The 24619-nt window shown below is 40.9% G+C and overlaps 1 protein-coding gene across 1 annotated transcript in view; it reads left to right on the top strand.

Annotated features, from left to right (window-relative positions):
* The window catches only part of DDX46 (DEAD-box helicase 46), a gene marked incomplete at its 5' end in the record, with an annotated part of 198723 nt that extends 185956 nt beyond the window's left edge, over positions 1-12767 (top strand). Inside the window, 3 exons of the mRNA XM_089653132.1 lie at positions 900-1044; positions 9959-10032; positions 12500-12767. Of these exons, the coding sequence (XP_089509258.1) occupies positions 900-1044; positions 9959-10032; positions 12500-12547 (267 nt within the window). The remainder of the gene's footprint in view (positions 1-899; positions 1045-9958; positions 10033-12499) is intronic.
* Between the last annotated feature and the right edge of the window lie 11852 nt (positions 12768-24619).

Here is a 24619-nt window from a genome sequence, read left to right as displayed (position 1 = left end):
TAGCATAGGATGCCGTGGTGTAAAGCACGCCGCCACTGGACTCTAGAACAGTGGAGATGTGTTCTTTAGAGTGACAAATCACTGTCTGGCAATCTGATGGACGTGTCTGGGTTTGGTGGTTGCCAGGAGAATGGTACTTGTCTGACTGCATTGTGCCAAGTGCAAAGTTTGGTGGAGGGGGATTATGGTGTGGGGTTGTTTTTCAGGGGTTGGGCTTGGCCCCTTAGTTCCAGTGAAGAGAACTCTTAAGGTGTCAGCATACCAAGACATTTTGGACAATTTCATGCTCCCAACTTTGTGGGAACAGTTTGGGGATGGCCCCTTTCTGTTCCAAAATGACTGCGTACCAGTGCACAAAGCAAGGTCCATAAACACATGGATGAGCGAGTTTGTACAGGCCAGTCAAGTTCCTCCACCCCAGAGTCCTGACCTCAACTCGATAGAACACCGTTGAGATAAATTAGAGCGGGGACTGCAAACCAGGCCTTCTTGTCTGACATCAGTGCCTGACCTCACAAATGCGCTTCTGAAAGAATGGTCAAACATTCCCATAGACAGACTCCTAAACCTTGTGGACAGCCTTCCTAGAAGAGTTGCAGTTGTTACAGCTGCAAAGGGTGGGCCAACTCAGTATTGTCCCAGTATAAGACTGGGATGCCAGTAATACTTTTCGCAATATTGTGTGTGTGTGTACACAGGTGGATCACAACAGTCACTGCATCAAATTTCAAATTCTTTGGCATGTAAAATTAATATATGATTTAACTATGTACTTGGTTATTTGCATGGAGGTCCATTTTGAGTGCACTCTGCCCTGCATGTAAAGCAACACCCACAATTAAGCGATTTCCTAAATGTTTTAATGTTTTCACTAAATAACCAACATCTGTAAATTTCAGACTGCAAGGTGGAAAGTCACTTCAAAAGAAGCATTACAGAGGATAAGCGAATACTCTGAGGCTGCCATTACCATTAGAGGAACATATTTCCCTCCTGGCAAGGACCCCAAGGAGGGAGAGAGAAAGATTTATTTGGCCATTGAAAGTGAGTATGTTCCTGTGGACTTTGTGTCCAGAGATTCTATGAAGCAAATCTATGAACACTTCAGATACAGATTATGCAAAAGATGAAAAAGATTTAGGATGTTTTGTTGTCACAGTTTAAAATATCCAAGGGTGTTTTTCCTAGATAAAATATCTATTTTATTGTCTTTTTCCCAAATTATGCCAGGGCTCTGCTAACAGTTTTATAATAGTTATAATAACACACACAATACTCAAAGAAGCAATTCTTTATTTACAAAGGAAGAAAATTACTTATACATATAGAAATCTAAAGGATTATTACAGAGTAAATATAAATAGGTGATACGTTATGCAAGTCCTTCCCTAAATTCAGGATTGTGTCTGGGTTCCAAGAATCAGAGAAAAAAATGGCCTAACTTGACATTTTATGATGCACAAGCACACCCCACCCACATTACCACCCCTCACGCACCCCTTGAGAGTCTTTTGTCCAATCCCCAGTTTTAATTGGATTCTGCTGCAGTCGTCAACATCCTCCAGCAGAAGGCGTTATTACAATGCAAACAAACTCCTTGACCAAGGTTAAAATGAAAAGAAGAAAACAAGAAACATGTACACACACGCATAGACACACATGTACACACATGCACAGAGACACATGTACACACACACACAGGTACGTACAGACACGAATACACACAGATACATGTACATACAGATACATGTACATACACAGAAATACACACGCACAGACACATGTACGTACAAACACACCCACACACACATACATGTACATACACGCAGACACGTACAGGTACATACAGTTGTGTTCAAAATAATAGCAGTGTGTTGAATAAAGTGTATAAAGCTCAAAATCCTTCTAATAGATTTAATTTCCATACACACAAATGCATTGGGAACACTACACATTCTATTCCAAATCAAAACATGAAGAAAAATATATCAAATTTGTGTTGTTCCTCTAAAAAAATTGAAAAAAGGGAATATTAGACTGTTCAAAAAAATAGCAGTGTTTGTATTCTTTACAAACTCAAACATTCACTATATAAACTGAAAAATGTTTGAAGATTTTGCTTTCCTTTGAATCACTTAATTAATATTTAGTTGTATAAGCACTGTTTCTGAGAACTGCTGTACATCTGTGTTGCATGGAGTCAACCAACTTCTGGCACCTGTGAACAGGTATTCCAGCCCAGGATGATTGGACTACATTTCACAGTTCTTCTCTATTTCTTGGTTTTGCCTCAGAAACTGCATTTTTGATGTCACCCCAAAAGTTTTCTATTGGATTAAGATTCGGGGATTGGGCTGGCCACTCCATAACGTCAATCTTGTTGGTCTGGAACCAAGATGTTGCACGTTTACTGGTGTGTTTGGGGTCGTTGTCTTGTTGGAACACCCATTTCAAGGGCATTTCCTCTTCAGCATAAGGCAGCATGACCTCTTCAAGTATTCTGATGTATTCAAACTGATCCATGATCCCTGGTATGCGATAAATAGGCCCAACACCGTAGTATGAGAAACATCCCCATATCATGATGCTTGCGCAACCATACTTCACTGTCTTCACAGTGTACTGTGGCTTGAATTCAGTGTTTGGGGGTCGTCTGACAAACTGTCTCGGGCCACTAGACCCAAAAAGAAAATATCAAGATACCCTACACAAGAATAAAACACAATGACAACGTTGCCATAGCTTAAAAACACCCGCCTGGGCACACGGACATACCTACACACTGAGATATGAATATCATGGAATGGGGCTAAATGGCTCCAAGCCTCATAGACATGAGATGGATACAGCATCATATGCAGTGTGACTGCAAAAATGGTAAAAATACAAAAGCCCCCAGAGAAGACACAGGATAATCATATATCGGCATATACGATCTGGAAGGTAGTGACTGGGGCAGTCCATGAATCTTGAAATGTATATGAATTGCTGGCACATGTAGTCCTGTGTGGATTGTTTTACTGGCAGTCAAAACAGGTTGAGTGTATGGATATCATCGCTGACAGCGGTAGATAAGTGTCTCTAGTAGACTAAACAGTAATATCGGCACTAATAAACAGCAGCCACAGATAAGTGATCGATGGGTGAGATGGATAATAAGACGCAGACTCTCGCTGCTTACCATGAATAAAGTCACCAGGTGTGTAGCGCTCGACCGAGCAGTCACAATCAAAGAGATGAATCCCAATCTGGACACAACCTGGTCCAATAGTATAAGCTCAACACTCCCAAGTACAGTTGCTGTTCTAATAGATTCCGGTCTGCTGTATAGTGCCGCTGGCTTCACATTCAATGCAGAGATGAGTGTAGACGTGACCACAGTAGCAGGTCCAGTGTGGCTCGGCTGGTTGGTGAAGCTGTGTGGGGATGTCTGAGTGTCCAGGACGCGGGCGTCAGGACACTGTGATGTCAACGCGTTTCATCCACTGAGTCACGTGAGCTTCTTCAGGATACTGAGGCCCACACATCAAGGGCTTATATAGAGACCAATACGTCATTTCCGGATTGACTCACAGGGAACTGCAGTCTTAAATTATCACTTGAAACATCATATACTGTTACAACATTAATTTCATATAATTGGAAAGCGAGTCAGCATTAACAATATATACAATCATACAAGTATCAAAGCATACTATACTACATGATAATATGCCAGTGAACCACATAGCCATAGGGAGTAACGGAAAAACTATAGACATGTTATCCTAATGAATCAACAATTATCCATGAGGATAGCCATCCTCCTTACTGAAAAAATAATAAAGAGGATATAAGATTAGGGTTCTAAGAAAATCTGTAGACTCCGTTCCGTATTGAGTCCTTTGGGTGCCAGAGACCCCAATTTTGAAAATCCACTCCTTCCGCTGGAGGATTTTATCAAAATTCCCCCTGGGGTTGGACATTTTTCAAGCATAAATGGCTTTTACCCTAAGGCCTAAAGGGGATGAATTATGAAATTTAGCAAAATGTTCAGCAACTGGAGTCTTATCATGCTTGTTAATACTGCTGACGCTTAGTCTTGCAGATGTTTATTTTATTGCAAGGACCTTCAAGCATGTATAGTACTCATGTTATCGCAAAGTTGATAAATTGCTTAATGTAATAAACCTTTTGTCCGTCTACATCTGTAAATCTATATGTACGGGTAACGAACCTATAAATGTGACACCGTTCACATGGGTACATGCCCCTGAGTGGGGGTAGGTCCGTGAGCCTCTTTTAACAGATGTTTGTCTATATTCTGACTGCACCAGATTTTCCTTTAAATTCATGGCTCTTTTAGCAATCATTAGGGGGTCTAGGGCCCACAATCCCAGATAACTCCGGACACTGTGTCAATATATGCCAATGCTTTGCAAAAACAGCCTGTACCTCTTCCCACTGGGTGCCATGCCGAGTGATCATACGCATGGGTGGGTTGTCCTGAGGGGTTTTATCCTCGGTGTTTGTCTTTAAGAGTTCCTCTCGTTGTGTCGAGGCCCTCTTACGAGACCGTCTGATAGTTCATTAGGAGTATCCCCTCTCCCGAAATCTCCCATAGAGATCCTCTGCCTCCTGTCTATAATCATCATCACTGGTACAGTTTCTGCAGATACGCAGGAACTGTCCAGTGGGGATCCCCCGTATCAAGGACTGTGGGCGATAGTTGCAGGCCAATAGCAGTATTGGCAGCCGTATATATACGGTATGTTTTAGTTCTCAAACTCTTACCCTCCCTCAATGGAAATCAAAAGGTCAAAAAATGTAATTTCTCTGTTATCAAAAGTACCGTATTTTCCGGCGTATAAGATGACTTTTCAACCCCTGAAAATCTTCTGAAAAGTCGGGGGTCGTCTTATACGCCGGTGCGAGCCAGTGTCAGGGCGGCACTTTTTCGAGGGGCGGTTCGGCGCCGCCCCCCCTCCTCCTCCAACGGACACTAAGTACAGGGGTGGGCAGAGGGGCTGCTGTACCTTACCTGGCTCCGGTCCCACGACGATCCGGTCCAGAAAGCGCGGCTGCTCCTTCTTTCAGTTCGGCCGCTCGATGGTCACGCGGCCGCTCGGCTCCGCCTCCTCACCGGTGATTGGGCGCCAGCACTGGAAAGGCACACAGGCGACCAATCACCGGCGAGGAGGCGGAGCCGAGCGGCCCCGCGAAAATCGAGCGGCCGAACTGGAAGAAGGAGCAGCCGCTCCTCTCCCCCACTGACACCAACGATGAGGCACTGTTCTCCCCACTGATACCAATGATGGGGCACTATTCCTCCTCCCCACTGACACCAATGATGGGGCACTATTCTCCCCACTGATACCAATGATGGGGCACTATTCCTCCCCCACTGACACCAATGATGGGGCACTATTCCTCCCACTGATACCAACGATGGGGCACTATTCTCCCCACTGACACCAATGATGGGGCACTATTCTCCCCACTGATACCAATGATGGGGCGCAATTCCTCCCACTGACACCAATGATGGGGCACAATTCCTGCCACTGATACCAATGATGGGGCGCTATTCCTCCCACTGACACCAATGATGGGGTGCTATTCCTCCCACTAACACCAATGATGGGGTGCTATTCCTCCCACTGATACCAATGATGGGGTGCTATTCCTCCCACTGATACCAATGATGGGGTGCTATTCCTCCCACTGATACCAATGATGGGCCGCTATTCCTCCCACTGACACCAATAATGGAGCACTATTCCTCCCACTGATACCAATGATGGGACACTATTCCTCCCACTGACACTAATGATGGGACACTATTCCTCCCACTGACACCAATGATGGGGCACGATTCTTCCCACTGACACCAATGGTGGGACACTATTCCTCCCACTAACTGATGGGGCACTATTCCTCCCACTGACTAATGATGGGGCACTATTCCTCCCACTGACTAATGATGGGGCACTATTCCTTACACACTGACACTAATGATGGGGCACCATCATTGGTGTCAGTGGGAGGAATAGTGTCCCATCATTGGTATCAGTGGGAGGAATAGTGTCCCATCATTGGTGTCAGTGGATGAAATAGTGCCTCATCATTGGTGTCAGTGGGAGGAGTAGTTCCTCATCATTGGTGTCAGTGGGAGGAATAGTGCCCCATCATTGGAATACCATACTGAAATAGCATACCATATTGAAATCAAATCTGATGTTTTTTCATATTTATTTGGTGTGCGTTGGAAGAGGGGTAGTCTTATACGGCGAGTATAGCTCAAACACTATATTTTAACAGGAAAAGTAGGGGATCGTCTTATACGCCCAGTCGTCTTATACGCCGGAAAATACGGTATATGTGAATCTGATGTTCTGATTATTAACATTAAGGTCAGCCATGAAATCGTGAAGTTCCTGCTCAGTACCTTCCCAGAGCATCAAAACATCATCCCTGTACCTCAGCCATAGGGAAGCATGGCCGAGGTACATCGAGGAGCGATATACAACCTGCTCCTCCCACCATCCAAGATGGAGGCAGGCATACGCTGGTGCCCAGGGGGCCCCCATTGAGGTCCCTCGGATCTGGTGGTAATAGGTCCCCAAGAATTAAAAATTATTATTGAGAGCAAAATCCAATAGTTCCAAAAGGAATTCATTTTGTGCTCCCATATTTGAATAACTCCCTTCCAAAAAATGGGATACCGCCCCAAGCCTCCAATGGTGGGGGATGGAGGTATAGAGCTATACCCACCAATATCGTCCCTGTCCGAATCTCTACTTGAGCGATCTTGGCCAAGACATCTTTAGTATCCTGAACATATGATGGGAGTCCCATTAAAGCATCCAAGTACTTCCCGGTGTGTTCAAGGGGTCCCTGTATAGTCAATGCAGTCGGTCTTCCTGGTGGGTTTTCCAGACTTTTATGTACCTTGGGGATAATATATATTATCCACACATAAATGACCCCATTCTTTTTTTGGTGATGAGAATGTCCTCACAGGCTAGAGATAATTTTTGATTCACAGACAGAACCAGCGAGGGAAACGGATTCCCTCCTAACTTTGTATATGTAGATGAATCTTGGAGTTACATCTTAACTTCACATTCATATGAGTCCTCTGACATCAGAACCACATTTCCAACCCTTGTCACTAGGTTGGGTGCTTCCTTCCTTGAGTTCTCTTAGTGCCTGCCTTTCATCTTTCGAGAGGTTATCCATACCAGTCAACCTCCAGTCAATTTTGGATAAATCATATTGGACCTGATCCAGAAAACACCCAACCAGCAATTTTTACGAATCTGGGGCATCTTAGTAGATTTAATTGTTAAGTGGGCCTGTCTTTTCAATAAGTCACTGGGACCAGCATCTTCATCTAACTCGAGAGTCATCTTCTATAAGTGAGATAAGATTTTCAATAGCTTCCTGTTCCTTGTCCTTAAAAATAAATTCACTACTCTCTAGATAATTATCTCTCGCCTGCTTTTGTGAATGTACCAATCTTAAATACACCTTTCTAAGGAAAAGGCATTTGCAGGCAAAAAAAGATAGGCCTTTGCGGTGTAGTTTAAGATGTTGCTCTTGTAAATTAAACTGTGAAAGATTAATAACCTTCATATCTGACATTTCCCTGTTTGATAGATCTACATCATGATCACAGTTATTTATTTCCGCTTCTGGCTCCTGGTGATCATTTTCAATGTTTCTGCCAACGGTTCTTTTACTCTGCCTTCAGTCACCTAATTAGTAAATAGAGTCCACCTGTGTGTAATTTAATCTCAGTATAAATACCTGTAAAGCCCTCAGAGGTTTGTTAGAGAACATTGGTGAACAAACCGCATCATGAAGGCCAAGAAACACTCTGGACAGGTCAGGGATAAAATTGTGGAGAAAAGTTAGCTTATGAAAAAAATATCCCAAGCTTTGAACATCCCATGAAGTACTGTTCAATCCATCATCCAAAAATGGAAAGAGTATGGCATTGGAGAGCATTAATCAAAGAAGCAACCAAGAGGCCCATGGTAACTCTGGAGGAGCTGCAGAGATCCACAGCTTAGGTGAGAGAATCTGTCCACAGGACACTATTAGTCGTGCACTCCATGCACTCCACAAATCTGGCCTTTATGGAAGAGTGGCAAGAAGAAAGCCATTGTTGAAAAAATCCATAAGAAGTCCCGTTTGCAGTTTGTGAGAAGCCATGTGGGGGGACACAGCAAACATATGGAAGAAAGGTGTTCTGATCAGATGAGACGAGAATTGAACTTTGGCCTAAAAGCAAAACGCTATGTGTGGCACTAACCTAACACTGCACATCACCCTTAACACAGCATCCCCACCGTGAAAATGGTAGTGACATCATGTTGTGGGGATGTTTTTCTTCAGCAGGGACACGGAAGCTGGTCAGAGTTGATGGGAAGATGGATGGAGTCAAATACAGAGCAATCTTAGAAGAAAGCCTGTTAGTCTGCAAAAGACTTGAGACAGGGACGGAGGTTCACCTTCCAGCAGGACAACAACCCTAAACATACAGCCAGAGCTACAATAGAATAGTTTAGATCAAAGCATAGTCATGTGTTAGAATGGCCCAATCAATGTCCAGACCTAAATCCAATTGAGACTTGAAAACTGCTGTTCACAGACGCTCTCCATCCAATGTGACAGAGCTTGAGCTATTTTGCAAAGAAGAATGAGCAAATATTTCATTCTCTAGATGTGAAAAGCTGTTAGAGACATACCCAAAAAGACTTGCAGCTGTAAAAGTCTTGACTCAGGGGGCTGAATACAAATGTATGCCACACTTTTCAGATATTTACTTGTAAAAAATGTTGAAAACCATTTATCATTTTCCTTCCACTTTACAATTATGTGCCACTTTGTGTTGGTCCATCACATAAAATCCCAATGAAACACATTTACGTTTGTGGTTGTAACATGACAAAATGTGGAAAATTCAAGGGGTATGAATACTTTTTCAAGGCACTGTATTTCAAGAACTTTTGCTTGTTTATCCCACTCTTTTGCAATCGGTCCGTTTTTTTTTTTTTTGTTTTTTTTTTGTTTGTTTTACTTTTTTTGGGGGGGGGGGGTGTTATTTTTGCAGGCTTGATTTTCATTTTACATATTTTGTTTTTTTGGATGTTCTTTTCTTATTTATAGCTTTTCTTTTACTTTGCACATGAGCCACGTAGGTTTTAATTTTAGCCTTTTAAATGTATTGCCCATGGGAATATATTTTGCAGTAAGTTTGCATACAGTTAATTTGATGCGTCCATATTCTATACCAATATTCCCTCCCAGTCTAAAATCTTGGAGAGCAGCCTCAGCCTTGGAAAATTTCCACTCTTAAAATTGTATTTTATCTTTCCAGTATGTGTTTGTTTGCAGCTAACCTTAAATGAAATCATGTTATGGTCACTGCTACCCAGATGTTTTTATATGAATATTCGTAATAAGCACCACAATATTTGATATTGCCAGGCCCTGCAGAGCATCATTTTTAGTTGAGGCTTCTATAAACTGTACCATAAAATTGTCTTGTGAAGGTTTTTAAATTTCTACCCTGTTACTGTTCCAGCAGTGCTTATACTCCAGTCAGTTTCAGGGTAGGTGAAATCCCCTATTATCACTGCCAGCTCTTGCAGCCCTTTCTATAGGAGCTGAGTCTCCACCTCCTCATTAATACTGGTTGGCCTATAACAAACTTCAGTAATTAACTTTGTAGTGCGCACACCCATATGCAGTTCCACTCATAATGCTTCAGCACCATCACAGTCTCAATCAACAAGGTCCTCTTTCTCACTTGCTTTGAGATCACGTCACAGAGAATAGCTGATTAACTTCTTCAACTGACTGCCAGTAGACCTATCATTGCATTCAGATGATTAAATGATGCAGAATGTATATATAAAATTGGTAGTAGCTTTTTTTCTCGCCATAACAGTGTTTTGTTATGTCTTAGGTGCAAGTGAACTGGCTGTTCAGAAAGCTAAAGCAGAAATTACCCGTCTTATCAAAGAAGAGCTCATCAGATTGGTATGTGGAAAGCACAAATGGAAAGTACACATGAAAATGTCTGCCTGTGTTTCTCACTTTGAAATGCATCTTCCCATCCCTGTGAACATTGTGGTGGCTGACATGGTGTATGTTCCAGTATTCACATTAAGCTTCTTTTACATGTACATCTGAGCCTGTGCAGTGTAAATTATGGCATATTTTCCCTCACCTGGGAAATCCAAGCCTATAAACTTGAATGGCTGTGCACAGCTGTACTAGGGGTATATGCGTGCTTGCATAAACAGAAGTATAGTGGATGCATTTCAAGAGTAGGGCATTTTATTCAGCCTGTATGTTATACTTGTGTTTACGTGAGCCGCAGCTTATACCAAAGTTCAACCATTCATGTCTAGGGGTGGCTGTTCACAGCACCTGGGCTTTCGGGCAATGGAAAGACACTGGGATTTATATTGCATGGGCTCAGGTGCCTATGTGCACAAGGCCTTTACTGGGACTTATGCTTCCTAATTGAACAAATAAACTGCCCTTGTCTGATTGTAACTTGATTTCTTGATCCTTTTTCCCCTTGAGTCTGTGTGGTGGTGTTTTGTTGTGTGGTGAAGTCTCGGTTCTGCACCCTCTACCTTTTTGCCTTTGGCTTCTGTCTAAAAATATCAAACAGGTGTAATTTTTATGTAATGCAGCTGAATGGTATTAGTCATTGTGAAAATTAGCATCATTCCTCTTTCAGTGCTATATTGCTACAGATGCTGGCAAGAACAATTGGTTTGCATAAATTGTTACCATAACATTAGAGTAAGATCACATTGAGCCAGGCCATCTTTTAGTATTTCTCAACTTTTAATAGGAACCTAACAAGATAGAAATGTGGAAGCTGCCAATATTGATGTATAGTTAATGAGTAAATGTGAATTTTTACATATACTTTTACAAGCTTTAAATACATGAGTATATTTACATTCAGTCAAGCAGGTTTGTATCTAAAATTATTCATTTCTTTTAAGAAGGACCATATTTACCTTTAAAGAAAGCTTGAATTCCAAAAATGAAGATTGAATATGTTACAGGGAACAGCTAGAAATGTTATTGTACCTATTATGCTAAGTAAAATAGCTGTGCACTTCCTGGTAGAGGGTGTGTATTTGGATCTCTTTTGCATACAGCCTTTTAGCTGTATATCTGCAGTGCAAAAACTAGCAATCAGAAGTAGCAATGCCTCAGATGTGCACTGCAGATCTCACTGCAGCTGATCTTTTCCCATTACTGACTTACTAGTGCCTTGCTTCGACTATCTCTGTATGAAGGTAGCCATTTAGGTAGAAGCAGAGATGTGCATCCCCATTCCAGAGCTTCCAGCAAGGTGAGCCAGTAATAACATTGTCAAATCTTACTTCATGTCTGTTGAAAACTAGCAGTCAGAAGCAGCAGTGCCTTAGATTCAAAGACTTGAAGTCAGATTTTAAAACATTACTACTGTGTGGCTGACCTTTGTGGAGGCTCTGACATGAGGAAGCCCATCTCTGCCTATATCAAGTTGGCTACCTTCATACAGAGATAAAGTGCAGAATAAGGCCTGGTAAGACCGTAATGAGGAAAGATCAGCTGCAATGAGACCATGAGCAATTCTGGGCACTAGGCCTTTGCCCTCTGCCTGCCATTTTTGGCACTGCACAGTTGGCCACTTTCAGAGTTCAGTTTCTATTTAGGACCCTCACAAAGGCAGTTTTAGAGGGGACAGTGCCAGCACGAGTAATAGTTCCTGTTTTTTTCTTTTAAGAACTCACAAGGCTTACTAAAGTATACCGCGTCTTTAAAAATAATCACCCCCTTATAAGTGGTGGAGCCTATCTTCACTGAAGAAAAATTACATCTCTCTCCCTCCCTCTGACCTGTCAGTGTGACTGGAAGTGAGGGGAATTCTCAGTGAGGACAGAGAAAACAGAGACTTGACAGAGGTTCAAAGCCTTTCTTCTGCTGCCCCAAAAACGTTGTTGGGCTTAAATTTGAATCAATGGACTCCCCTAGGTTTGCCATAGGTCCAGAAGGTAGGTTTTTCAGATGCCTACTCTCTGATCCTTTATCTTACAAGTGTCCATGTAGTCCAAAACCTGACTGCTTTGCAAATATCAACTGCATCTTCTTTGGCTGGTCCCGACCTGTCCCTGCTTCCATATCTTCCTCCTAACCAGTGAGGCCAGAAGTCACATTTGATGGGCAATAGGAATAAGTGTGGGACTGGGAGAAGGTGACCCAAGGATCATTCATTCAAACTGTGGTTGATGTATGCATAGTAGAAAGTCTAGGTTTTGGAAATGGTTGCTGAAGGCACCTGGAGCCCCTTTAGAAATGAGGTGAAGCTGATAGGTTCAATTAAAGCATCTGTAACCCTTTTAATTAATTACTCTAATTGCAATACCAATTTATGCTGTATTTTACTCTGTGAAAAATATACCTCTAAGTTTCTGCCTTTTTTTTTTTTTTACAGCAAAATTCCTACCAGCCCGCAAACAAAGGACGTTACAAAGTGCTTTAACATTGGGCAGATGGTTGACATGCCAGCTTGTGTTTTTGGTCCGTTGTTATCCTGTGTTGTAAATGATGCTCTACTTTTATTTTACCTTTTATTTTAAATAAAAATCTGATGAAGAAGGAAAGTAAATATGGATTTCAAATCAAGCATTGTTTCTTCAAAGCATGAGAGGAGAGTTTGTATATTTTCCAACATCAAAAATTAAAATTTGTTTTAAAATTCACTGCACAGCTTCTTACTATATTCTAGACTATATTTGTATTTTTTTCTACATTTTAAATTTACATCTAATACTACAGTTAGTGGAATTTTTTGTGAATAAATTTTTTTAATAAACATGTAAAAAAAAATATTTTCTTATGAGACGCATGTACCTTAACCACTTGAGCATCTGCCTGTACTACCCCTCCATTGCTAAGCCATTTTTCGGTTTTCAGTGCGTTGCTAGTTTGACTGAGAATTACTCATGCAAATTTTATATCCTTTGCAATAGAAAGAGGCTTTCTTTAGTTAGTATTAATCACCACTTGGTTTTTTAATACCAAAGATTTCGCAAAACAAAAAATGTTTCCCTTTTTGGTTTTAAAAACCTCAAATAAAATGTCAAGGCAATGTTTGCACAATTTTTTGCAGATGAGAAAAAACATTGGTATTCAGGTGGTTAAAGCATGTAGCTTGGTAATAGTGTATTGGATACATTAATGTATAGGACATACACAGAGGGTAAAAGGTTAATGCACACGCCACATACAGTGAATAGAATAGATGAAGGTTGACTGTCCTCCTTCTGTTATCTTTCTTCCATCTGGGAGAAGCAACAGTGGAGGTGGTTTCCATCTGTTGGCAATTCGGCCGGTCATAGGACCTGTCACACCAATGGTGCGTGCTCTCTAGGGCCAAACAGGTTCCATCTTCTAGGTGGTCCCTGCCACTTCCTTGGCACAGTCCTCCACTGATGACAATATGGCCTTGTCTGTGCAGTGGCTTCAACCTAGTGTGTATCCACTGAGTCTGCGGCCTGTTGGGGAGACTTGTGCAGTGGCACATATGTATGATACATCATGCTATGCTCGTGTCTTTGTCACCCAAGGGCCTGTGTAGTTACCCTCCAAGTCACATGTCTGAGCACCTTTTATGCGGAGGACTGGTCTTATGCAGCCACTCCACTGAGCCTTTGAAGTCTGTTTTGCTGATCCATTCTGACAAAGGTTTTCCCTTGCCCTGCCTGATCTGATGCACACATTTACAAGGAGTGGGAATGCCCAGAGCAGCCAGTCCTGATCTTTTTTTCTGGTACGTCTCCCCCTTGAGGAGGCTCTTCTGTAGAAGAGAACCTCCTCTCTTGTCCTGGACCCTCCCATGCCTGAATTTCATGAGCCTCTGTGATACGGTGACGAAGTCTCCGCCTACTTGATGTTTCCAATGGCTGGGTTGGCCCTTCACCCGGTTTTGCCGCGGGTTTTGTGACACAGGCTAAGCTCCTCCACTGGGTCTGCATATGGAGTAAGTCTCCCTAGTCTGCATGGAACTGGTGGGCCCAACTGATCCAGGGCCTCAAGTACAATGTGATGCACCCTTGGATGTGGTTCATCTGGTCTCAAGTCCTCCATCTCAGCCGAGTTCTTTGGCCTAAGTGTTGGTCTGTGGACCAGACATATGAGCAGGCCTAGCTGCATTCCCCCTTCAGGGCAAACAGCTCTTTAGTTCCACCTGACCAAGCAGGACAAGCATCTGAGAAGATGTACCCAGCACGCTCCAGTGACCGCTGTGTCCATCACTGATCCAAGTACCGAGCGGCAGTGTGCCGCACTGGTACCATGTGATTGTTGTGACCAATTAAAGTAATCATATGTCCAGTCCAGTAGTAAACATGGCTGCCACTCATACAGCCATTGAGAACTACTGATTGGTGATCACATGATACAGGGCCAGGCACCACCTCCTTATACCATGTGATAGCTGTATCCAATCACAGTTTTTACAGTAGTTCTCAATGACTGCATGAATGCAGCTGGGAACTGTCAGAAATAACTGCTTATGCAGCCATTCAGGCTGTATAAGCAATTCTAGTGCAAAAGAAAACAACAAACACTTCCCTAGAGTAGTGCAGTGTTATAAAAGTCACACTGAATTTCTCTGGTGACTGGAATAAAAAAATACATATATTTTACTGTGCAAACCTTTTAGGCAGGTGTGAAAAAATACTGTAAATTAAGAATACTTTCAGAGATAGAGGTGTTAATAGTATTTTAACAATTAACCACTAGGGGACCGCCCACAGTACTAATACTGTGGCAAGGCAGCTCCTGCGCGCAGGATCACGTTTATAAACGTCATCCTGCATTTCGGGCCGGGTCAATCACCGGGTCCCGGCCGATGATTATCCTGCTGGAGCCCGGTGATTACGGCAAACACTGACAGGGAGGACGGCTAAAGTTAACTCTTTGATTGCCTTCTAATGTTAACATGTTAATGTTAACCCCTTCCTCCCCAGTGCCATTAGTAAAGTGTCAGTGCTTTTTTTTTTTTGCACTGATCACTGTATTGGTGTCACTGGGGATGTCAGTGACTCCAAGTCAGTTCCCAATCCCAATTTACACGTATTGGGATTTTTTTTTTTTTTTTAACAAAGACATGTCGCAGAATACATTTTGGTCTAAATTTATGACGAAATTAGATTTTTACTTTTTTTTTACTGGACATGTTTTATAGCAAAAAGTCCAAAATATTTTTTTTCCTCAATTGTGTTTTTTTTTTTTTGTTTTTTTTTTATAGCGCAAAAAATAAAAAAGCACAGGTGATCAAATACTACTGAAAGACAGCTCAATTCGTGGGGGAAAAAGGACGTAAATTTCATTTTGGTGCAGCTTTGCATGACTGTGTAATTGTCAAAGTAATGCAACGCCATAACACAAACTGCTTCTGTAACTGCCTCCTGACCGCCCTATAGCAGAAATACTGTATACATATACGTGATTCGCGCTCCCGTGGTTTTCATTGCTCTCCCAGATAGTGTCAGATTGCCCGTCAGTACACCAGTAATCTCATTTACTCCCATTGATTACCAGGAACACGCTCATACACAATAAACCTCCATTGCTAGTATAGTGTCTGAACGGATCAATATCTTTGATCAGCGTTCACATTAGTATAGAGTCCCCAAAAATGCAGCGTTAGCGGGATGAGCCCCAACACCTGCGTTTAGCTCCTACGCTTACCCCCCTTCTCCCCCAGCAAGTGCAGTGTCAGTACGTCACTGTCACTTGATACATTGCACACAAAACCGCAGTGTTCGGAGAATCAGGCCTGATCTCTGTTAGCACTTGCCTGTAAATTTTGATGATTCTCATATGCAGCAGAGTGCCAGTACTAGTGCCACGCTACCTTTTGGTGAACTGGCGAGCACCAGCGGCCTAGTAAATCCTGGTCTTTCACATACCAGAACTGCAGTATCACTTGGTGATGAGGCGAGTCCCATAAGTGTGCAGTACAAGCTGGTGTGGTGGCGAGCACATGTATTGTCCCGCAACCACCTTCTGGATGTGCTTGCAAATCTCGATTGGCAGCCCACAAATTCTGCTGCACCCGTACTTCCCCCATTCACTGCCCAACCTGGAATTCAGGTGGAAACGACAAATTTAATTACTTCCCTTGATTTTTTGGAGCTGTTTTTCACGGAATATCATAGCATATATACCCAACAAGGATCAGCGGCATACTGGTACATCCCTGGACTTTGAATGGTTATACCAAGATGATGCTTACAGCTGCAGGTATCATCCTGGTATCATTTTTTTCAGCCGGCGATCGGCTTTCATGTAAAAGCAATCCTAGTGGCTAATTAGCTGCAGGATTGCTTTTACAAGCAGCGGGAGATGATGCCCCTCCCCTACGGCCTTCTCGGGCAGTCCCGTGCCATCAGGAGAACCTGAGAATGCAGCCGGTGTTTCTGCCAGCTGACCATAGAGCTGATTGGAGAACAGAATGGTGCCAATCATTTCTATATCCTAAGAAATCGGAAGCTACAAGCATTTCATCACTTCGGTTTCGCAAGATATAAACAGCGCCATTTGTAAATTGGGAAAGCACCTGATCACACCGATCTTGGTTTGATTACATAATGTAAGGGCAGAGGAGATATCTCGAGTCTGATAGACCCCAGATTTCTCAAAAAAGAATATCTGACAATGCCCATTGAAGTTATAGGGGATATTTGCATTCCCTATGATAGCATTAAAAGTGATCAAAAAAAAGAAAAAAAAATGAAAGGGGCAGTGTAAAAATAATAGAAAAATCAAAATCACTTAGAATAAAAAAAAAAAAACAAACCCTCGCCCGGTGCCAGTATGTAAACAGCAGTTGCACCATGCATGTGAGGTATCGCTATGAACATCAAATTAAGGGCAATAATTATAACACTAGACCTCCTCTGTAAATCTAAAATGGTAGCTTGTAAAGGCTTTTAAAATGTTGCCTATGGATATTAAAAACGTATGCAGTTTGTCGCCATTGCACGGGGCATGCGCAGTTTTAAAGCATGTCATGTTTGGTATCTATTTACTCGGCATACCATCACCTTTTATATTTGACCAAATAATTCACCAATATATTGTGTTTTGTGCATTAAAAGTTAAAAAAAAGTGTATTTTAGAAAAAAAAAATTGCGTTTGAAAAAATTGCTCAGCGAGTACTATGTGACATAAAAAATTGCAACACCCACCATTTTTTTCACTAGGGTGTTTGCTTTAAAAAAATATGTTTGGGGGTGTAACTTCATTTCCTAGCAAAAAAATACAGATTTTTTTCATGTGAACAAAGTGTCAGAATAGGCTTGATCTTCAGGTGGTTAGAAGAGTGAGTGATGTGTGGCATAAACTTCTAATGCTGGGCATAAAATGCCCCCACCCCTCAAAACAACTCCTTTTTGGAAAGTAGACACCCCAAACTATTTGCTGAGAGGCACTTTGAATCCATAGAAGAATTTTTTACCACAAGTTTTTGGAAAATTATAAAAAAAACTTCTTTTTTTTTTTAACACAAAATTGTCACTTAAATGATTTACTGCTCACACATGCCTTGGGTATATGTGGAATTCCTCCCCAAAATACATTCTGCTACTTCTCTCGAGTATGGGGGTACCACATGTGAGAGACGTTTTGGCAGTCTAGGCTTTATTTCCTCATTACACTTTCTGAATATTTTGCAGATCTTGTATGTTGCCTCAAGTTTTTGGAAAATGAAGAAAGAAAACAAAAACATGTTTTTTCTTTTTTTTTTTATATTTCAAAAACCCTGTGAGAAAAAATGAGATCTGCAAAATACTCATCATGCCTCTTTTTAAATTCCTTGGGGTGTCTACCAAAAAGGGGTCATTTGGCGTGGGAGGGTGCTATCCTGGCATTTCAGGGCCTTCGAAACTGTGATAGGTAGTAAGTGAAATGAAGTTACGCACCTTCAGGCTTTTAAAGTGGTCATTGGATTTCAGGCTCCTGTATGTGGCTAGGCTCCCACAAGATCTCACACGTGGTATCCCCATGCTCAGTAGAAGTACAAGAATGTATTTTGGGGTGTAATTCCACATATACCCATGGCTTGGTCGAGAAATATATTTAAAGTACAACTTTGTGTGGGGGTGTTCTATTCTGGTATTTTAGCACCTCAAGAAATGTGATGGGCAGACAAAGTAAAAGCTGTGTAAATTCCATTATCTATACCATAGTTTGTAGACGCTATAACTTTCACACAAAGCAATCAATATACACTTATTGGGATTTTTGGAACCAAAAACATGTAGCAGAATACAATTTGGCCTAAATTTATGACAAAATTTTTTTTTTTTTTTTTATATTTTGTATGCCAGAAATGAGAAAATTTAGTTTTTTTAAAAAAAAAATTCAAAACTTTGTTTATAGCGCCAAAAATAAAAAGCGCACAGGTGATCAAATACCACCAAAAGAAAGCTCTATTTGTGTGAAAAAAGGACATAAATTTAATTTATGTACTGTAATGCATTTGTTAGTTAAACTAGTGCAGCGCTGTATAGCAAAATAGCGTAAATTGCAGTATCTATACCATAGTTTGTAGACGCTATAACTTTCACACAAAGAAATCAATATACACTTACTTGGATTTTTTTTTACCAAAAACATGTAGCAGAATATATTTTGGCCTAAATTTATAACGAACTTTTAATCTATTTTATTTGCTTTCTTGCTGTATACATACCCATTGTGTGGAATAAACATCCTAAGGCAATATTGCACTACTGGCCTCCTCTGTTGTTTCTTTCTGAGCTCCTGTGGGAGCCAGGTACATCCGCAGAGTGGTTACCATTTGGGAAGGCTAAATGCAAACCGTGGGATAGCGAAGGAGGCATTGACCAGATCTGACCAGACCTTTTTGATGAGATGTCTGAAGTCTGATGTCCTTATTATATCATACAAATGCGCAAAAAGGTTGCGTATCTGGTGAGTGCGCAATCTACACTTTAATTGTCTCACCTTATCCACAATCTGTGTCTTTTGGATACCAGAAGATCATTTGAGATCTCGTTCACGCCTGCACTCTGGACTTATGTTTTAGACACAGTGTTTTCTTTCACATTTATATTGGCCACATATTCTAGTGGCACATACATAGATGCACAGTGTCACTTTATATATTTGTGTGCACTTTCTTACATGTTTATATATGTATTTATTTATTGGTATTAACAGCGCTGCACGTTTATGTTTATCTGTTTTAGAGGTCTTATATGGTGCCTTTTGTGTACAGCTGCTGTAATCTGGGAATTGATAGGCTGGAAGGCGCTCACTTACTTTATATGTTTTTAGAACTTTGAGTTTACTATATATTTTATTATATATATATAAATATATATATATTATAGCTGAAAGTAATATCGTTTTTCTTCAAAATGTTTTTTTTGTTTACAGCGTGAAAAATAAAAAGCGCACAGGTGATCAAATACTACCGAAAGAAAGCTTTATTTGTGTGGGAAAAAAAGGATGTAAATTTTGTTTGGGTGCAGCATTGTATGACCACGCAATTAACAGTTGAATTAGTGCAGCGCCGAGTAGCAAAAAGAGGCCAGGTCATTAAGGGGGTAAATCCTCTGGAGGACAAGTGGTTAAAACAATGGAAAGTAAATAAACAGAAGAAAAAACCCAAAAAAACTAAATTGAAGTAAATAAATAGAAGAGAAATCAAAATCAAATTTGGTGAGACCACCCTTTGCCTTCCAAACAACATCAATTCTTCTAAGTACACTTGCACACAGTTTTTGAAGGAATTCGGCAGGTAGGTTGTTCCATACATCTAACCACAGATCTTCTGTGGATATAGGCTGCCTCAAATCCTTCTGTCTCCTAATTTAATCCCAGACAGACCAGATGATGAGATCAGGGTTCTGTGGGGGCCAAACCATCACTTCCAGGGCTTCTTGTTCTTCTTTACAATGACTGCATGTTTGGGGGTCATTGTCTTGCTGCAGAATAGATTTGGGTTCCAAACTCATACCTCCCTGATGGTATGGCATGATGGATAAGTATCTGCCTGTATCTCTCAGCATTGAGGACACCTTTGATTGTGACCAAACCTCCAACTCCATTTGCAGAAAGGCAGCCCTATTCTTTCCTCATCTACCAGTGCCTGCTGTTACTATTTGAAAACAGCGTGGCTGTGTTGGGCTCAGCCCACACAGCCATGTCATTCATTCACAGTTTCCTTTAACTTATCCTTTAAGGGACAGGTATTTTGCTCTTGCAATTTTCCCCCCACATCCCCTGGCCATGCACTCATTAGTTTGGGCCTTTTTTTCAGGGGTTCAGCATGTGACTCCTCCAATGTGCTATCACATGCTACCCGGAGACCAGAACTTCGCTCTGTCTTACTCGTATGCATCCTTTTGGGGATGTAAAGGATCTTCCCTTGCTTTCTCCCAGAGGGTTGTTAAGTTACTGCTTCTACACACTGCGGATCAAAGTTGGTGTCAGCCTTGTCCTGCGGTTCCCTTACTTGATTCTACATAGGGATGAGGTGGTTCTTATCTGCAGTCCTTCCTTGAGAAGGGGCGTCTTATTATTTTTTTCCTGGATGGGGATAATGTCCTTCCTTTCATGTGTTCTGTCCTTTGCACATTAAGGAGTTTGCACTGTGCTGCTAGTTATGGTTCTGGTGGTTTTCGTTTGTATCTGCCTGCCTTGTCCTTCTTCTGGACCCGCCCCTCTGTTGGTTCTTTTTCTACTGCTTTGTAACAAAACTGAGTTGCTTATGGCAGAGAGGGGATTGACTACCAGCTAGGACTGCATATAGGCAGTGCTGTGTTTTTGTTTTTTTTTGTTTTGTTTTTTCTTCTGCTTAGCGTCATGTATATTGCCTCCTGTAGGTGGCAATATAAACCTATAGTCAAGGATGAGAAAGAGCTGTGTCAATGAACTCAGAGAAAGGGCTTTTACGGTGGGTAAGAAAAATACCCAATTTTTTTTTTTTTCTTTTCACAATTATGTGTCACTTTGTGTTCATATATCATGTAAAATCCCAATAAAATACATTTACGTTTTTGGTTGTAGCATTACAAAATGTGGCACTATATATTTTAACAGTAGAGCATACTTTGGTACCCTTTTAACATCTTGCTCTGCAGAAGATTTGCCCCCCTTTATGACCAGGCCATTTTTAGTTGTTTGGCACTGCGCTATTTCAACTGGTAATTGTGCGGTCATGCAATGCTGTACCTAAACTAAATGTATAGCTGAATTTGGGAGGGCGGTGATGTATTTCCTCATATCACTTCCTCATTACCTGTCACACTTTCGGAGGCCCTGAAATGCCAGGATAGTACAAACACCCCACAAATGACCCCTTTTTGGAAAACACACCCCAAGGAATTTGATAAGAGGTATGGTGAGTATTTTACCAATATTTTTGTCAGAGGCTTTTGAAAAATACATTTTTGTTTTCTTTCTTTGTTTTCCAAAAATGTGGCAACAAATGAGATCTGCAAAATAATCACCATGCCTCTTAGCAAATACCTTGGAGATTCTACTTTCCAAAAAGGGATCATTTGGAGGGGTTGCTTCTACTATTCTGGCATTTCAGGGCCAACATTAGAAGCTTATGCCACACATCACCCACTCTTGACCAAGCCTCTTCTAACCCCCAAACATTATATATATATATTTTTAAGTAGAGGCACTAGAGAATAAAGCGGTGGGTGTTAAAATTTTTTACGACACACTGTATTTGCGCAGCGATTTTTCAAATGCAAATCATTTGGGAAAAATAAACTTTTTAGAATTGTAATGCACAAAGCACAATATATTGCCCATTTGTTTGCTACAATAAAAAAGATGATGTTACGCCAAGTAAATGGATACCAAACATGACATGCTTTAAAATTGCGCAGGGCCGTGCAATGGCGACAAAGTACTTACATTTTTTATATCGATTGACGACGCTTTAAAAGCCTTTACATGTCACCAATTTACATTTACACGGGAGTTCTAGTGCTAGAATTACTGCCCTCGATCTGACGTCTGGAGTGATAGCTCACATGCATGGTGCAGTCTCTGTTCACATACCGACACGGAACCAATTCTTGCTTTTGCCTTTGCGCACAAGCACAGGAGGGGCAGGGGGTGATTTTTTTTTTTTTTTTACACTGTCCCTTTTTTTTTTTTTTTTGCTTTGATCACATTTATTGTTATCACAGTGAATATAAATATTTCCTGTGTTAGCAACAGGCAGTGACCGGTATTCTTTTGTGAGAAATCTGGGGTCTATCAAACTCTAGATCTCTCCTCTGCCCTTAAAGCATCTGATCACACCAAGATCGGTGTGATCAGATGCTTTCCCAATTTAAAAATGCTGTTAAAGTGCTGTTAAAGTCCGGTGAAATGGAAAATATGAAATGTTCGTAGCTTTCGGTCTCTTTGACCATAGAGATGATTGGATCTATTCTGGTCTCTGATCAGCTATATGGTCAGCCAGCGGAACTGCTGGCTGCATTCTCAGATTCCCCTGTGGGACAGGAGAGCCCAAGAAAACTGTGGAAGGCAGGAGGGGGAGGAATGTCCCTTCCCACTGCTTGTAAAAATGATCCAGCAGCTAATTGGCCACTTGGATTGCTTTTACATAAAAGCAGACCACCAGCTAAAAAAAAAAACTATACTAGGATGATGCCTGTAGCTGCAGACAAGGTCCAGCGACATATAAGTACATTGCTGGTCCATGTTGGGCATATATGTAACAGCAGAGAACATAGGCATATGATGAATCGGGTCTGTGCACCAGTATGACTGAAATTCATTATTTTTTTGTAATGCCCATGTTGAGGTTAGACCTAAATGAAGTTTTAAATTCAGAAACCGTAATAGGTTTCTATGTGAATTGTCTGGCAACAGCTGAATTTGGGAGGGCGGTGATGTATTGTGCATATAAATTGCTTTGGCCCACAATCAATTGGTACAAATCTGAAAAGCAGCATAGGGTCTAAACGCTGACAGCGAACGAGGCTGATGCTGCTAACACTGCGTTTTTGGGGACACTATACAAAGCAGGCACTAATATAGTTCTGTTCATCATTATATTGATCCGTACAAACACTATACTAGTAATGGAGGTGATCAGCAACCTATAGCATTAGTGTGCGGGCAATCTAACGTTAGCTGAACGTGACGCCATCTGGTCACTAGTAGCAGGAATACAGTGATCAGTGAAAAATTCTGTATACTGACACTGTACTAATGAAACTGGCTGGGTGATGGGGCAATCAAAGGGTTAATAGGGACGATCAAAGCGTTATGTGTTAATCTAACGTGTATATGTAAAATCACATCTCTAGAAGAAACTGTTTGTACACAATGGTGTGATTTACTAAAACTGGGGAGTACAAAATTTGGTGCAGCTGTGCAGAGAAACCAACCAGTTCTGAGTCTTGAGATTGTTTATAGATTAGGAACAAAATATTTTGTGGTACTTGCCATCCTGAGGATATACCCCCCTTAATGACCAGACCTCTTTTTTGCTATTCGGCACTGCACTTTTTCAGCTAATAATTAGGTGATAATTGCTGTACCCAAACTAAATTTACATCCTTTTTTTTCACACAAATAGAGCTTCCTTTCAGTGGTATTTGATCACCTGTGCACTTTTTATTTTTTTGTGCTATAAACACAAAAAGACCGAAAATTTTGAAGAAAAACTATATTTTTTTACTTTTGGCTATAAAAAAAAAAATAGTAAACTCAAAGTTAGTCATAAATTTAGGCCAAAATGTATTCTGCTACATGTTTTTGGAAAAAACAAATCCAAATAAGTGTATATTGATTGCTTTGTGTGAAAGTTATAGTGTCTACAAACTATGGTATAGTACACTGCAATCTACGCAATTTCTTATGCTATACAGTGCTGCACTAGTTTAATTGACAATTGCTCAGTCATGCAATACGGTACATAAATTAAATTTACGTCCTTTTTTTGAGACAAAATGGAGCTTTCTTTTGGCGGTATTTGATCACCAGTGTGCTTTTTATTTTTGGTGCTATAAACAAAAAAATTTTGAAAACAAAACATTTTTGAAAAAAAAAAATTATTGTCTCATTTCTGTCATTAAAAAAATATCCAAAAAACTCAAATTTTATCATAAATTTAAGCCAAAATATATTCTGCTACTTGTTTTTGGTAAAACAAAATCCCAGTTAGTGTATATTGATTGCTTTGTGTGAAAGTTATAGTGTCTACAAACTATGGTCTAGATAATGGAATTTACACAGCTTTTACTTTGTCTGCCCATCACATTTCTTGAGGTGCTAAAATACCAGGACAGTACAAACACCCCCAAATGACCCCTTTTCTGAAAGTAGACACCCTAAGCTATCTGCTGAGAGGCAGATTGAGTCCATGGAAGATTTTTTTTTCCACAAGTTTTAGGAAAATGACAAAAGCATTTTTTTTTTTTGCACACAAAGTTTAATGTATATATTTCTCACACAAGCAATGGGTATAAAGTGAAGGAAATAAGTAGTTGATCCCCTGCTCATTTTGAATGTTTTCCCACTCACAAAGAAATGGTCA

The sequence above is a fragment of the Staurois parvus genome, unplaced genomic scaffold (genome assembly GCF_062004578.1).
Source record: "Staurois parvus isolate SC_StPar_1 unplaced genomic scaffold, SC_StPar_1.0 ptg000701l, whole genome shotgun sequence".
NCBI lineage: Eukaryota > Metazoa > Chordata > Amphibia > Anura > Ranidae > Staurois > Staurois parvus.
The sequence above is the reverse complement of the archived record's forward strand: the minus strand, read 5'-3'. Positions and strand labels throughout refer to the sequence as shown.